Source organism: Plasmodium gonderi (genome assembly GCF_002157705.1).
Source record: "Plasmodium gonderi DNA, contig: Chr01, whole genome shotgun sequence".
Taxonomy (NCBI): domain Eukaryota; phylum Apicomplexa; class Aconoidasida; order Haemosporida; family Plasmodiidae; genus Plasmodium; species Plasmodium gonderi.
Genome location: NW_021628925.1, coordinates 534,304 through 552,322, shown reverse-complemented (window position 1 = coordinate 552,322; position 18,019 = coordinate 534,304). Strand labels below are relative to the sequence as shown.

Here is an 18,019-nt window from a genome sequence, read left to right as displayed (position 1 = left end):
ATAGTAGTGATAAAAATGAAACTTCAGAAACAAGTGCATGCAAGTTGATGCGGAAAATTTTGGCACTGTTTAATGGATTCATCCCGCTGCATTCTCTATGGAAGTTTTCCTTTTTATACTGTTATAATAGGGGTAATTGTTTTTTTTTCTTTTTTTTCTTTTTTTTTTTTTTTTTTTTTTTTTTTACATAAGAAATATCCCCAGTGTAAAGTGCGCGTGTGGAGAGAGTATACTCAATTGAACAATGGAAAAACAAAAAAACGAAGAAATAGGAACGCACAGAAACTGAAATAGCAACAGACATACCGACAGACAGATTGATTACACGAGTGACGAAAGAGAAGAACCCTTGAAATGAAAATTAGGAACTACATCTTCGCCAAAGTAACAGACGTGTACAACCATATTGAAAAACTAAACACCCATTGGGGAAAATCAGATTTAGTGAAAAATTATGTCAACAATTACAATAATAAAATAGCGAAAAAGAGCCTAGAGATAATAAAAAATGATGTGCACAGGACTCTACATGAGAACCTCTTGCCCTGTGAAAGAAACAGAAATGAAGAACTAGTATTCCATAGCAGATATGTATATTTTGAACATAAGACTGAAAAGCATCTCTTAGTATGTAGAAAAAAAATAAAAAGAAAATTTGACTCTAATTCTCGATTTTATCAGATTAACAAATCTATAGATGATCTGAAAAAGGAAAAGTACATTTCTAATTACACATGTGAAATTGTTGCTATATTCCCTTCAACTTGTTTTGTCAAATTTTTTAACGTAAAAAGAAATTCTTTCTTTTCTTTCATTGTAGAGCACTATGATTGTAATTTAAATTGGGCATACATTTTCAGAGGAACTACCATTGTTAGGGACAAGCACCTGGATCAACTAGATTGTAAACAAAATTTTCCATTCTACAGATGGAAAAAACTGGAGAGAGATACTCGAGGAGTTGCAATCTGGAGGTGCAGTTCTACTGAAGGAGGGAAAAAAAATCATCGTGACAATTGCAGAAGTAGGGTACTCTGTTCACAGCGGAGTGCTAGAAGGAACAGTTATGTGCACCGACACAGTATTGTTAACCGATGCTTCTTCCAACAACAGGGAGTTCAAAATATCGAGTTTGTAAATAGGGAAAAAACAAATGACTTTCTCACTACAGAACTTGATGAGAAGTATAGATGTGGAAAGTTATACTTGAACTCATGCACCAATGCTTGCTCAGTTTATTTCCCATTACATAAGAACCTACTTTTTGAAGAAAAAAATGAAGAAAATTTTTTAAATTTATACCAAAGTAAAGACATGAAAAGACTCTTCCTTCTAAGTGGAAATCATCACACAAACAAATTATTTTTACTCCATTTTAAGAATAAAAAAAAAAAAATGAAGAAAAAAAAGAATGAACACTATGAATTGCAGCTAATTCAATTCTCCGGTGCAATATTTCAACAGGGGAAATATTTTATCGAAAATTTTCAAAATCATTTATTGTTCCTAGGACAAGAGAATAATCAAACGAACATATACATCCTCAGTTATGATAAGTTACATTTCCTTTTATCAAAAAAAACAACAACATTTAAGAATCGAGTAAAGATTCATTTAAAATTCTCAACACATGATGTACACCTTACAAGGGAAGAAGTATATGTAGATGATTATCTAACAAGAATAGTATCTTTGCAAAATTGCACACTCCACGACTTTGACATGACTAAGTTTGGACTTGTTTTTTGCATGTATCGCTATTTCCTGAATCCATTTATATGTATAATATACATGTTCAGAAAGAAAATTGTCAAATGTCACACATATCACTCCTCTCATAGGGGAAATGAACTAGTTCCAAGAGACAGCATTCATGACACACTACCCAAGCGAAGTAAACCTCGAAGACTTCTTTGGAAGCACAGAGAAGTGGAGGATGAGACAAACAAAGCTGGTATAGCTAGAAAAATGTGCAACAAGAAAAAGGTGTGCAGGAATACAAAAATGGGGAACAAATCGAGAAAGACAAACATTCCTAGTAGCGAATGTGAAATAGTGTACAAGATAAGAACCGTGCGTTTACCCTTGATAAAGGGGAGCATACAATGTGGAATTAATAACATCTTCCAAAATCACATGATAAATGTTTACATTTCAAACACATTTGTAAGCAGTATCAGATTGGTGATAAATCTAAGGAAAGGAATAATTGCTTTTCCAGAAAATATTATGAAAGAAGAAGAAAAAAAAACGCTTTTCTTTCGCTCAAAAAATAATATCTTGTATGATTTACAATTTGAACAGATTTTTCATAAAAATTTAAAATTCAAAATTAAAGATTTGTTTATTTACACACCAGAGGGAAGAAACCAAATACCAATTACACTCATTTATAAACACAAAAATAATAAGAATCTCTGTCATGTCAGAGAGGAAGTTTATAAAAACTTCTTCACATGTGCCGATGAGACTATTGCTTCCGATAGGGGAAAGAACGTCTTTAAATTTCTATCTTCAGTGAAATTCCCTGCACAAGCAGGAGGAAAGAAATTTTATCATAAAGAAGACGAAGGAGAGGGTGGAGAAGCACAGCTTCCATTGTTTATTCAACCGAGTAAGACGATTATTAATGTGTACCCATTTTATCACCAACTGAACATTTGCAGCTATTCGGATGAATTTCATTTTTACCTTTTAAATGACTATGTCATCGTTTATTTTCACCTGACCGGTTCAGGTGGATTGCAAGACGGAAAAAAAAAAAAAAATAAAATAAACAAAATGGGCGAAGTGGGCAAAATGGGCGAAGTGGGCAAAATGGGCGAAATGGGCGAAGTGGGCAAAATGGGCGAAATGGGCGAAGTGGGCAAAATGGGCGAAATGGGCGAAGTGGGCGAAATGGGCGAAGTGGGCAAAATGGGTGAAATGACAAAATGTAAGGCGTACGAAAAATTAAGGATCATTCGAGAGCTTACAGATTGCATAAATTTTATTAAATACATGAACATAAGTGATACCGATAATATGTCTATATATCTTCACTCTAACAGTGGATTACTCGGGGGTTTTCTTTTAAATCAAACAAGAAACAAAATAATTCAAAATGTTATTCTCGTGAACCCAATGTTAGACCTTTTCAATAATCTTACCGATTTGAAAAATCCCCACGCACAATCTGAGCATCTTGAATTTGGAAATGTTTCTCCACACGAACTTCTCCTGAATGGAAATGCTTCTCCACCCAAGAGTCGTTCAGAATGTAGAAAAAGAAATATAAAACCAAAAATTGGTAATTTGCAAAATGGGAAATGCTTTCAGCATAGAGAGAAAAATAAAATCTGTAACATTCATGATACGCGAAAATTTCTTCGAAATAATGCAACACATCAGGATTGTAGAATTATGAATAATCAAAACGATACACACAATCACACAAAAAATAAACACAAGGAAAGACAATTAAGTTTGTGTCACCAAAATAATATGCTCTTTCTGTATTCCATATGCCCATATAACAGAATAGAACCCGACTATCGTGAAGTTGTACACACATCCAATAAACCAGAAGGCATCAGTTCATTACATATTCAAGTAAAGGGTAATGATAATCTTAATCATAATCTTAATCTTAATCATAATCATAATCATAATCTTAATCTTAATCATAATCATAATCTTAATCATAATAATAATCATGAATTTCTTAAAAGTACCGTTTTATTGTATCTAAACAGATATGATATTATATGTCCTAATTATAATTCAATTAAATATTTTTTAAAATATAAAGATTATAAGAACGTAGAAATGAAGTTCTCCTACTACACATTTGACACGCATCATATTGAAGGAAAGCGTACTTTAATAGAACGGGTAAATTTTTTTAATTTCCATAATGAACAAAATGAAATTGAGAGAAAAAAAAAACCTCTTTACATTTCCTTTTCGAAGCATGGAGGACATGGTGGTTTCAGTGATTATAACTCCATGATAAATCGGATGATGGAGAGAATTTATTTTCATTTCTTTCTAACGTAAATGCTACCGTTAGAACTGAGATGTCTCACCACTTTGCTTGCAAACCCTTTTAGAAGTGTTCTTCTAAAATGTGTCTCATTTCTGTTAATTTGTGTAGAAATATTAGTCAATACACCTTGACAAGTACTCCCACAAATGAATCGCTAATCATAAAAAAAAAAGGAAAAAAAAAACAAAAAAAAAAAAATCTCCCTGCCAGAATATATAATTATAAGCCCATACACAAATGTAACATATGGCGAATATATTTATTCTTTTTTTTTTCCGTTTTATTTTTTTTTTTTTTTTGGCATGTGTGTGTGTCTCCAACTTTTTAACTTTTCGTTAAGGTAGAAACTTAGCATGCTCAAACGAGTATAACAACAACAGCAACAAAAAAAAAAAAAAAAAAAAAAAAAAGAGATTTCAAATGACCTGAGGGGGAGGAAGGCGCCATTATCCCGAATTCAATGAGTAACAATTCCACCCTTGGTAGAGCCAACAAAACCTATTAAGCTTGACGTTCCCTTACAATTCAGGTTCAGATTGAGGTGCGTAGTGAGATTGATATATATATATATATATATAGTTAGGTTGAAGCTTAGAGAAGTTGCGATATAGGGATGCATCAAGCGGCTCTCCTCCTCAGCACATTTTGTTCTGCTTATTTTACATATACGTTTACACAATTGCATAGCTTCTTATCTCTCTACCATCACACCTCCATCAACATTTCTCTCCTGTGTGTTGGCTTTTGCGAATATCCTATTGTCCCTACTGCATCACAACAAATATATGTGCTGACTTGCTAAATTGCTAAGGGAGTTGAAAAAAAAAAAAAAAAAAAAAAAAAAAAAAAAAAAAAAAAAAAAAAAAAAAAAAAAAAAAAAAAAAAAAAAAAAAAAAAAAAAAAAAAAAAAAAAAAAAAAAAAAAAAAAAAAAAAAAAAAAAAAAAAAAAAAAAAAAAAAAACTAAAAAAAAAAAACCTAAAAACGCGCCAAAAAAAACAGGTAAAAAAAAAAAAAACACGACAAAAAGCGTGCCAAAAAATGAGCCAAAAAAATGAGAAAATGTAAAATATGTTCATCCTTTTTTTGCGAATTTAAAACAGCTGTGTACATATTTGTGATACCAAAAAATAGATAATGTTGCAAAGCGGAGCCAACAAATTTAAAATTCAACAGGAATTATTTAGGTGCCCCACTACTTACCATAAACGAACGAGAATATATAAAAAAAAAAATTAAAATAAAATGAAAAATTAAGAAAATATAGGAAAGATAAAAGAAATACAAGGAGTGACGAAGTTTCTCTCAAATTAGCTTGAAGTATTTTTTTTTCTAGAAGCACACCACACCCACTCTCAGGAACAACTCACATTTTTACGATGCATTAACAAAAATGCATAAACATATTTTAGACATCGAGAAACTGATTTATATCTCGTTCCAATGAATTATGATCTATAAGTTGATTAATTGAACCCTCACACGTTTTATCCTCACACACACACACCTTCGCATTTGTGACAGTATAGCAACTGTAAAAAATAAGTTGTTGCATCTCCTACTTGGCCCATGATCCACATCTGACGTATTCTTTAGTTAGCTGTAACTGTTCAGGTGATAAAGGCAAAAGGTTAAACGAAACACAGACATTTTAGACATCCAAGACGAGGGACAAAGTAGATCTCATATGGAGAACCAAAAAAAACATAAAAACTTAACTAATATATAGAAGCAAGGGTATTATCCTGTATCTCTTTCAGAGAAGCAAGGATATGATCCCGTATCTCTTTCAGAGAAGCAAAGGTATGAAACCATATCTCATATGGAAAAGCAAAAATATAAGAGCTTAACTAATACTGAACCCACGTATCTCACTCACCTTCCCAAGTAAAAGGCCAAATAAACAGATAAACGCGACAGGCATAAAAGGAAAAGACGAGGTAGAGGAAGACAAAATGAATGGATCATTCATTGAGATGATTAAAGATATCAAGAGGGACGATAGCATAAAAAATGTGGAAAAAAATTATGAACTCTGTGTTAACAGCATTAAAGAAATAGAAAAAAAAAAAAAAAAAAAAAATGAACACATATTTCTTTTGAATAATTCTACAATTAAAGAAAAATCAATCGCACTTTTAAAATTGCTATATCTACAAATGTTTGGTAAAAAAATAGATCCAGAACATAATTTTGCTGTAATAGAAATATTAACATGTGATAAATATATATTGAAAAGACGTGCACATTTATTTTTACATAATGCTAGTGACAAAGAGGATATTATATTCCTTTCAATAAATTTATTTAAAAAAGAATTATATAAAGAGAATTTCCCAACTGACAGTTCATGCACCAAGGCTAATGTTCTCAGTTCTCTATCCAACATTGGATGTACATTTGTGAAGGATAATATTTCCCTGCTCAATGATTCTATAAGCGCATACATTGATGTAACAAATGGATCAAGTGCCAACTCTGTTTCAGTGAAAAGGCAGAATCTCCCTTTTAATGAAATTACCACGAAAGGAGAAGATCATAAAAAGAATCAATTCGGTCAAAGAAATTGCTTTGAAAAAGAAACAAAAATTTACAACACAGTACTTATTTTAAATACTGTAAGTAATATATGCACAAATATCATGAGCAGTAATCTGTATAGTGATATTTTCCTCCTATTGAATAACTCTCAACTTTATATAAGAAAGAAAACCATTATAAGTTTACACAAATTAGTAATTTGTAATCTAGATATATTGCCCATATTCTTTGATGTTATAAAAAAAAATTTCATTGCACTTTACAATAATGAGAATCCGTCTTTCAATAAACTTCCAAAGGATCAAGTGGATTACTCTCATACGAACAATAACACTATTTTATGCTGTCTCATAATTAATATACTAGCCGAGATATTTTGCACTTTGGAGAAAAACGACCTGACATGTTCAGGTGAAAAGTGTGAAATGTCGATAGGAAATACGAGGAATTCGACCAACATAGGAAAGAACAAAGGAAAGGGTAGGCCACCAATGGAAGAGGCAAACAATATGTACCACAAAAGAGATATTACAAATTTGCCAGCTAAACAAACAGATAAGAGCTACCAAGCGTGTAGTAGAACCCATGACCAACAAGAAACCAGAAAAATAATCCATGAAAATGAAGTATCTGTACATCTAAAAAAGTTCCTTTCCTTTATTCCCCTTATTTACAACATACTAAATGAACGCCTCAGCATGATTGATAATTGGAAGCTTATAAAAATAATCAAGTTTTTAAATAGGCTAGTAAAATATGAAAACAGAATCTATAAAAAGTTTCTGCATCTAATTGTTCATATATTTTTTACTAGCAAGGCGAAAAGTGTCATATATGAATGCCTAGCGTTTTTACTCATTAACTACCCAAAGGATTGCTACATTGAATTCGACATTGAGAGGTATGTGATCAATTCAGTGACGATTCCAGAAGAGGTCCCAACTGTCAGTGTAACTACAGAAGAGAGTACCAAATCTGCTGAAGGTAAATGCAAAAGTGGATATTTAAACGAGAGACATCAAAAGAGTCTAGAAAACAGCACTGTTGTTCCACCTAAGGAAAATGCGTCTAAATTTGAAAAGAAGGAAAATTTCGTAGGAGACACAATTCCATTATCTGATACTATCAAGGGAGACGACCAACAGAGTAATCGAAATGTAAATGTAAAAAGAGGAATCATATCTTCTGATTCCCAGAATGAACAAACGATTCAGAATTCCATGGACAAACTATTGTACCTATGTTTGAGATACCTGATGAAGGATTTTTTCAATGAAGACAAAAATATCGTTTACATGACAACCAAGTTGTATGAATACATATTCGTGTCTCCAAATTTGTATTACAAATTCATGCAGTACAATATGATAAGCCAATTTTCAAATGGTATTTTAAATAATTTTTACAAAGATATTACTATAAGAAGAATTTTGCTTCATATCTTATACTACCTGATGAATGAAAATAATTTCGAAAGTATTGTTTACAATATCTTAACCTATCTCCACAATAAATCAGAATCTGATTTTACAGGAGAATACATAAATGTTATACTACAGTATGGAGAGAATCATTTGCACTTGGTGAAAAATCGGAATTTATATATTTTCATTTTATTTTTCTTGCTATGTCTTAAGAACCACAAAAAAGAATTAGATGTGCTGCAGGAAATTCTTCGTGTAAACAAAAAACCTGGAGAAGAGGATACTGTTCATATCACAACAAATTTTTTGAGTGCTATGTATATAGTTACATATAGTGCTGCATTGATGAAGTATTCTCTAAGTCAGGCACCACCAGTAGCTTCAGATATAGTGAGGGGTTCTGATACAAGCAAGATGAGCTATGCTAATCCAACAAATGTGCAAGAGAATGTGCAAGATGGAACAAACATTCATGCTTCAGTTAAAACAATACACGGTGTACATAAAACAAATCACGACTCTATCATTCTAGACGATATTTGCAACTTCTTAAGAGAGATCAAAACATTTGATGTGTTGTCTCGGTATGACATATTTGCATATATCACAGCTACATTAAATATGAAGCAAAACATTAATATAGACAACGAGAAAGTACCATATGAAGATGTGAATAGAGTAAATGTAACCATATTTGAGTATCTAATTTATTTTTTAAGTCTTTACCTAGAAGAAACTTACAACCAGATAAAGGAATATAAAAATAACGAATTTCTTAATATATTTTTTTTTTCCTTATATATATTTTTCACCCACTTTAGTTCCAGTAGCATTTTGTGGTATATTATGAAAATTTTTTTGTTCTTTTATCAGTTCGAGGAACATGCAAATGTGGTTTCTTTTTATTTCAAAAAATTGGCTTTTCACGTGAATTATCTCATTGATAAGAGGGACACCGTGCACAATATTGATAGGTGTGTTTTGTTGAGGATTCTTCTTACCTTGATAAATGTCCAGACTTCCCTCATTACCCAGGCAAGCGATGGGATCCCTGTGAGGCACTGCAACAGTGAGAGTAACTTCCACAGTGTAGGTGAGTTTAATTTCTACTCTTATTTAACTGATTATGTGGAAATCCCCAAGTCAGACATGCAAGTAGATTTGGACAAGCCTTTCAAGTATGACGACTCGTTTTTTTTGCATTCTGCAAAGATGAAAGATTCCCAAATCCAATATCAGAAAAACACACGTGATATCCCATCCGTCACGGGTTTTGCATCTGCGCTAGATGCTATTGAAACTCGTGGTGAGGTAAACACTGTAGAATCTACTACATCTGTTACGGCATCTACAAGTGCATCTATAACCATTGCATATGATATACCCATCAGTTCTGCAAGAAATAATGACATGAACTCATGGAAAGGAGAAAAATTTCACAAAGATATTCAAAATTTTGTAGATAAACTGAAAGAGGAACTTAAAAAGTGGAAGAAAAAACAAGCGTTTTATCAGATTCATGAGAATGATCAAGTTAAGTTATACTTTCAGATATGCCAAGAAGAGGAACTACTCCGTTTATATATCCAATTGGTTGATCCACATCTATCTCTTGAAAAGTTCAACATATATACATCTCTACAAGTGAAAACATATGATGTAGTAAAAAAAAAGAAAGAGTATGAAATGGTACTCATAGACGATTGCGATTTAATTCATCAAAGTAAATTCAACGTAAATGTAGAAACAGAAACAAATTTTCACCATCATAATAACTCGCATAAGCATCCCCACAATGTTGATATTTCCAATAAAAGGAACGCAGAGGAAGAAAATAAAAAAAGTGATCAAGTCAAATTAACAGGGGTAGAAAATGTCTGTGACAATTTACTCATCTGTGTAAAATTTGAAATGCCATCTTCCTTTGTTACCTTATCATATGATTATTTTTGTAATTCTCGTTATTATCAAGTACAATCTGTTCACATTCCATTTGTCCCACTTTATCCAATCAGTATATCTGTAGATGAGCTTACGAAAGTACGTCTTAAAAATGTGGAAATAGTGAGATAGCCAAATGGTGAAATGTTTACCGTTCATATACATACATGTGTGATGGATGTGAAGAAAGAGAGGAAGAGAAACGGGAACTTTTTATCAATTTTATTATTTCTCTCCCCACCCGTGCCCTCTCCTTTTTTTTTTTTTTTTTTTTTTTCTTACACGTCCCATGCATTACTGATAATATGACACCCAAATCAGTACGGTTCTGCCCCACCCCTATTTTTTCCTTTTTTTTCATCTTCACTTCAGATTAAAAAGCAGAATAGTACCCATAGAACCTTAACACACGAGATAAAATTAGACAATGGAACAGATCCAAACAGAATAATTTTCAGCTACTATGCATTTCTAGCAGAATATTTACATTTGTTTTTTTTTAATATGAAAAACGTTTTTTTGAATTTGCAACATGGCTCTTGTAAGGATAAGCTTCGCCTTATTTTTTGTGTCATTCTTGTTTCTCAGAGAAAGACCACAGGAGGTAAGGATTTTAGATAGAACCCTATGTGACAGAAGTGTCTTCTCGAGTTGGAAGTGTTCTCGAGTTGGAAGTGTTCTCGAGTTGGAAGTGTTCACGTGTTGGAAGTGTTCACGTGTTGGAAGTGTTCACGAGTTGGAAGTGTTCACGTGTTGGAAGTTTTCACGAGTTAGATCTTCACACAGCCATCCACACGACACACTTGTTGCATTCGCATGCTACATCTCTCTTTCCATTTCCATATCACACACATCCGTTCAGGCAAAACAGTTCTTCTGATTAACGTACAGCATAAGAAAAAAAGCCAAGTGGGAGACATCTGCATCTATGATATCGAAACGAAAATAAAAATTTTAAATGATTCCGAGGATCAATGTTTCCAACTTCTCCACTATATCCAGTTTTACTTAACTAAATTGCTATCAGAAAAAATAAAAATAAAATTTCCTTGCGTTGCAGTGACACGCGTCTAGTTTGTGTCTTACCATATCGGGAAAATAAAATAAAAAATTAAAAAAAATTAAAAAAACCAAAAAAAAAAAAAAAAAAAAAAAAACACATAACATGGTTCAAACGTAACACTACCATGTATTTTTTTTTCCGCATATCAGGGTTCGTATAATACTCGATCATATAGTACAAAAAATTTATGTACACAAGAATACACCATTTGATAGGACCCACCATCATCCACCTTTCATGGCTCATTTTTTAAAAAATAAAAATAAAGAAATTATACCCATACCCATGCATCATAGCTCCTAATTCCGACGCCTGTTTTTTTTTTTTTTTTTTTTTTTACTTCAAAACGCGCTTCAACTTTGTTTTATTTTATTTTATTTTTTTTATTTATTTATTTTTTTTTTTTTGTTGTTGTCATTATTTGAATGATTTATGTAACTTGTCATTTTTTTCATTTTTGTGCAATTTTGCACATTTTGAACGAATCAAACAAACTTTTTTCTTCCTTTTTATATGTAAGACATGATTGTCTAATTGTGTAAACGGTGTTGAGACCAATTCTGCTATGCATAATACACAATCTACATTGCTCTTCTGTTTCATTTGGATTTCTTCGTTCTACAGGAAGAAGCTTTTTATATTGGCTAATTCTGATACATTAAGCGAAAAGTGCAAAAGTTGGAGAGAGGGATATATGCCCCACTCAAGATCCCAACCCATTCGTACATTTAAATAAAAAATAATAGCAAATATAATAACAAAGTAGTATCAATATAGTAACAAAACAGTTGCAGTATAGTAAGATAGTAGCAGAATAAAAAAAAAAAAAAAAAAAAAAAAAAAACTTTGGTGCACTTCTTCTAGTTGTGTCACGTAAATATGTACATAAATACTCCAAAAAAGACTAAAAATGCACCTTTCCTACATTTTCTCAAAACACGATCAGTTTATTGTTTGTCTAAACCAATGATTCTTAACTACCTCCACAGACGAGACACATACAACACAACCCTGCATCGCTTTCCGAAATTATGCAAATAGGTTCTTTCACAGCTGTCCGTCGGTATATCCATATTTTAAAACTTTCCATGTCCAGTATGACAAAAAAAAAAAAAAAAAAAAATCAACTTAATTTAAAAGGCATATACATTTTTGTTACTTTTTCAATTTGGTTAAAAAAGGCATATACGTTTTTGTTACTTTTCCAACTTAACAAAAACAGCTCAGTTAGGTGAAGAAAAAAGCAACATTACTAAGTTGGAATGACACGGATTAAAGTTTTGCATAACAGAAGAAAAAAAAAAAAAGTATCGCGGTATATACTTTGGAAAAAAAAATACCGTGAGAAATTTTGCGCACTTATGAAAAAAATATTTGCTAGCTTAAATAATATGAAGAAAAAAAAAAAAAAAAAAAAAAAAGCGAAATGTGTGCATGTATGGATTTAAGTGCATAGGAGATAGACCAGCACATCTATATATATATATGTACATATGTTTATGCACCTGAACCAATGGATAGTCGACGGGCGCGCTTACACACACGCATACATATATATATATATATATATATATGTACACACATGAATGCGTGTTTGTCTACCTGCCCCGAGGTCAGGCAAAATTTAGTTCAACTTTTTCCCTCTCCTACTCATAACTTCTCTTCGGCCACTCTGGCCTTGGCTATGCCAACCATGGATGGCTTGTTATCCACTCCTCGTACAAACACTGTGTAGTAATGTCTCATAAAAGCAATACTACCAAGTAGGTATGCATGATTCTTTTCTGAAGGCACATCTATTTGCATGTAGGCTGGCATACAAACGTCTTCATTAAGAATCATATATTCATGTGGTAATAACTCAATTACCAAATCACCAAAAACATATTTAATAACTGGGTAGGATTTTAAATGTTCTTCATAATTTCCTTCCGTACATGGTATAGATGGAACTTCTTGAAAAAAATTTTTTATTTGCGCACTGGGAATAGTATTGTATGATGTACCTGTATCAAATATTACATAGCTTTTTTCATCACAACATATTTTTTTATTTCCAACATATATTGCATCTAAATCGACTTCCCAATAGTATTCTTTAGTGACAGGTAACATATATATAGAACCTTCATAAAAAGATTTGCTTATCCCTCCAACTATAAATGTAGATGTATTATCATAAGGAGATATATAAAAAGAAAACTGAGGAGATAAATTCTTATTCTGATTGAGTAAATTATCGAAAAAAGATATTTTTCCTGCTGATAACATTGCTGGAAATCCCAGTCCAACTATTCCTTCGAAATCAATGTATTCAAAAATGTTATCTCCATTTAAACTGTCATTAGATTCACTTTCCACTAAACCAAATGTTTGATTACGTACTGTATGATCTCCTAACACAAAAGTCTCTTTTCCTATTGATCCTGAAATAGAACCTGAACCAAAAACAATATGCAAATTTTTCCCTATGAATGATCTTCTAAACGTTTTTGACTTGTGAGGATTGTATCTGTTTACTTTTTTGCATGATTTTTCCTCACAGTTGGTTGTTACTACCCATAAATTTGTACTTCCAGTATCAAAAATGGGATGAATCTCTTGCGGAGGCACACCCACTTGTAATGATCCCACAAATTGGCTGTCTCTAAGATGCTTCAGAGGTACCAAAAAAATATTTTCTTCAGTATGCTCAACAATTGCATTTTTTCCTTTCAAATCGATAAAGTTTTTTTCTACGTTTTTCTCCACTTTTTTCTCTACGTTTTTCTCCACTTTTTTCTCTACGTTTTTCTCCACCTTTTTCTCTACTTTTTCTTCTACTTTATTGTCCGCTTTTTCTGGCTCATATCCATGCGTTTTCTCCTCCTCTTCGTTCCCATTTAAATTTGCATGAGTTTGAATACCCACAAAATAATCAGATAATTTCTCCTCTTTATAACTAGTAACGTCCAAAAAGTTCTTACTCCTCAAGTCCTGTTCTTTCCTATTTTTAATTTCTTCGTTAATATTATCAATGTCTTCTAATGTATTTCCGAAGGAATTTCCCAAACTCCCTGATATTCCTTCACCTCTATTAACATAATACTTTACATTTCCTAGTTTTAATGAATCGTGATGCTTTTTCAAATTGCTGTGATCATTTTCTTTGCTTTTGTTTAACTTTAGATGAATCGCATGGGGTGATTCATTTTCTTCAAATAAGCATGCATTACATTCTTGTGCATTCTTGCATTCTGAACATGGAATAGAATCTGCCCCAATTTTATACAATTTGTCACACTTAACTCCTTTGTAAATATAGAGGAAAAAAAGGGCTCCATAGACCAGCGTTAACTTAGTGCCTCTCCTCATTTTCCTATAACTGGGTTTTTTTCTCATGTTCTGATTTGTTGTCGTACTTGGGAATTATCCTATTTGCTTGTTTGCACACCTTGTTCTAGTTTTATTTATCTATCTATTAGTTTATTTGCTTATTTGTTTATTTGCTTATTTGTTTATTTGTTTATTTATTTATTTATTTATTCCAGTTTTATTTATTTATTTATTTATTTATTTCATTATTTTTGCTTTTTTCATGCACGAGTTTGCTAAGTTTTAATTTTTCATAACAGGTACAAATGAAGGAATCGCCTCTTACGTATAAACAATTTCGAGTGGAAAAAAAAAATAAAAAACACAGGATGATTCGTTTCTCAACAGTAATAACGGTTTAATTTTACACAATATTAATATGTATTTATGTTATTATATGTAAAATTTTTAAAAGAAAACAAAAAAAAAAAAAAAGAAGTTCTATAACAAGGTTGCAGTAGTTCTATTATACTAGTAGAAATTCACATGCATATTATGTATGTGTGTCTAACAAGTGTCATATTTGTAACGTAAATATACAAACGCTAGCTTGCATATATATATTTATACATGTATATATATGTCTCTCTTAAAAAGACGAACGGATACTCGGATATTCAGCTATTTGGATATTCAAATTTTTGTATACTTCTTTTTTCTTTTTTTTAAGTACAAATAAGATGAAACAGGGTTATATTAAAAAAAAAAAAAGAAAAGCAACTTGGTTAATTACTCGGTCTTACAAGTTTTATCAACTTGTCAAAAAAAAAGTGTACATGATTTGATGTAAGCGAAACGAAAAAAAAAAAAAGAGTAAATGGTTAGTAAAAACAAAAAAAAACAAAAAAAAAAAAATGGTTAGATCATTTTTCGTCAGATCTCAAATATGTTCGAAGTTTCGTTCTCAACTTTGTCCGAGTCTTTTTTTTTTTTTTTTTTTTTTTTCCAATTTCATTCTGAATTTACAAACCTTTGTGTAACCATTTTTATGCAAAACGAACAGATGATATCTCTCTCATCTGTCATGTGTCACACCATAATTCCATTTCTACAACTCCCTTGTTATTTGTGATGTTGCTAATTGTGTTTACTCAGAGGACAGCTTAAATCATTATTATAAGACTCGATTTCAACCGCTGTATAGTTGTGTTATAATTTTTTTGCGAATGCTCTGCTTCTCCCTATGGAGTGTGGCTTTAAATATGCAACCATTTGATCATTTTGAAGAGTGGAGGGGGGTTGTAAAAAGAGGGCAAAACATGGAAATGCGCGATAAAAAAAAGCAGAAAAAAAACAAAAAAAAAAAACGCATAAAGAACAAATGAAAAAACGAGTAAAGAAAGCGGTAAAAAAAAAAAAAATGCATGAAAAAAAGGTACAAAAAAAAAGTACAAAAAGGATCACAAAAAAAAAAAAGGAAAAAAAATGGCAAAAAAAAAAAAAACTTTCGGGAAACACTAGCAAAGTTTAAGTAAAAAGGGTTGATCTATGAATTAAAAAAAAATACGTAAAACTTATTTCAGTTGATAAAATATAAATGGAGAAAAAAAGAAAAAAAAAAAAAAAAAATTCACAAAAGGGGAATTAAATGTATAAATTTTGTATTTTTAATTCTTACCAATTTTGTTCTACCTGTTAATTTTTTATTTTGCATGTACGGAAAAAAAAAAAAAAAAAAAAAAAAAAAAATCACCCAAGGGAGAAGAAAAAGCCAAAATACATAACACAAAATGTCTGAACCAATTTGTACGAACCAAATGTTCTAACAAAATGAAAAAACCCAAGTCCGCAGCACAAAAACAATTTACAATTCCACACAACAACACTTATTAATTAAAAGGTAATTTTCCCACACGTCAGAAAGAATTATAAAAAAAAAAAAAAAAAAAAAAAATTCCATCTATAAAAATAGTTTTTAACTTAACATTTCTACAATGTTGGAAAAAAAAAAGATGTTATTTTTTTTATTATTATAAATATTTTTTTTTTTTTTTACACTTTTTAAAGTACGAACACATGTATGAGGAAAAAAAAAAAAGTTGAACTTTTGAAATTTCTGAAAATTTTAGCTATTTTTTTTTTTTTTTTTTATTGAGAATGCCTTTTTACACTGTAGCTAGCCAAAAAAAAAAAAAAAGAAAAAAAGTGAAAACACATTTTTTATGAGCATTTCACGTGAACATTTTACGTGAACATTTTACGTGATCATTTTACGTGATCATTTTACATGAACGTGCTATGTGAACATTTTACATGAACGTGTTATGTGGACATTTCATGCGCACACATGTACTCTGCCACTCTCTCTTCTTATCACCATTTCAGTGAAACTCCTTTCTGAGATGTGCATTTGAAGTTTGCTAGATTTTCCCAGACAAGATACACTTAATTATTATTTTGATGTTATGCTATATCTGATTTTTTCAAGGAATTTAATTTTATTCTTTATTTTATTATATTTTTTTTTTTTCTTCCGTCTTATTTCAAAAAATAAAGGCGCGAATATATACGAAAATTTCACACAGACTCAAAATTTTCAACAAGGAGATTTACTAAATTGTTTGAATGTTTGAATGCTTGAATGTTTGAATTATGAATTCATGCTCACACGTGTATACATCTATTCGATAAATTTTTTCTTTTCTATTTTTAACTCTTTTCGAGGTTTGTGTACGTTGAATAAAAAGGGAAAAGCACGAAAAAAAAAAAAAAAAAAAAGAAAGAGAAAGGTAAGAAAAAAGGAAAAAAGTATATCCTTTTTTTTCTTACTTAAATGGAAGAAACTATTTGAGAACTGAACATATGTGTACCGTTATATGGGGTTGGCTGCATCTCATGTGTGTGTGCGAATATTTTTCTCATTTTCTTTCGTGTAAAAATTTGCCTTTGCAAGCTCATTTTATACTGCTTCTCCTCCTTGTCACGTATGCCTCCAACGAGAGTAGATAGTACAACGAGAAATATATTTTAAGGATGGTGAAAAGTTGTGCAGATAGACACAGAGATAGAACAGACGAGGGGCAATGTATTAATAGGGATGGGGTATAAACAATTTGACGCACATTTATAGTACACAGAAATTAGCATTCATTGCTTTTGAATGCAAAGGTCTTAAGGTCACATACAACTTCCCAAGCGCTCACTTAAAAACAAAGTGATAATGCCCCTCTCCTCAAATGATACAAATGGGTGTACATTATTTTAAAGGAGGATGAAAAAAAAAAAAAAAAAAACAATTCCCCTAATTTATTTATTCATTTTTTTTAATTCATTTTTTATCTCTTCCACTTGTTCAACCTTTTTTATATTATTATTATTTCTTTTTCTTTTTTTTTTTTACATATTTATATATACATATATATATATATATATATATATATATATATATATATATATATATATATATATATATATATATACATTTTTACATATATATTTTTTCTCTTTTACGTGTACAATCTCATTTTTGAAGCCCCCAAATTATGCGTAAGAGTATATTACCATTGAGAAATGCCATACATGAAACTGAGCATGATGTCTACTATGCAAAGTACGAAGGGTGAAATGATCGAATGAACAAATTATATGTCATGTCGACATAATATATCTGGCACTTTTGGTAAACCACTTCCCATTGTGGGATCGAATTCAGTAACTCAACCAGCTCGTTA

The 18,019-nt window shown here is 31.1% G+C and overlaps 3 protein-coding genes across 3 annotated transcripts; 2 read left to right on the top strand and 1 right to left on the bottom strand.

Moving 5' to 3' along the window:
• Window positions 1-354: 354 nt before the first annotated feature.
• PGO_011050 (hypothetical protein, conserved) lies at window positions 355-4,038 on the top strand (the record flags this gene model as incomplete). Its single annotated transcript, XM_028685745.1, has 1 exon — window positions 355-4,038. The coding sequence occupies one exon, from the start codon at window positions 355-357 to the stop codon at window positions 4,036-4,038; it is 3,684 nt and encodes a 1,227-aa protein (XP_028541546.1).
• Window positions 4,039-5,980: 1,942 nt separating this feature from the next.
• On the top strand, window positions 5,981-11,005 carry PGO_011040 (AP-3 complex subunit delta; the record flags this gene model as incomplete). The annotated part of the gene is made up of 3 exons (XM_028685744.1): window positions 5,981-10,054; window positions 10,304-10,535; window positions 10,794-11,005. 3 exons carry the CDS (start codon window positions 5,981-5,983, stop codon window positions 11,003-11,005), a joined length of 4,518 nt encoding a protein of 1,505 aa, XP_028541545.1.
• A 1,639-nt stretch (window positions 11,006-12,644) lies between these two features.
• PGO_011030 (aspartyl protease) lies at window positions 12,645-14,348 on the bottom strand (the record flags this gene model as incomplete). The annotated part of the gene is made up of 1 exon (XM_028685743.1): window positions 12,645-14,348. The coding sequence occupies one exon, from the start codon at window positions 14,346-14,348 to the stop codon at window positions 12,645-12,647; it is 1,704 nt and encodes a 567-aa protein (XP_028541544.1).
• Between the last annotated feature and the right edge of the window lie 3,671 nt (window positions 14,349-18,019).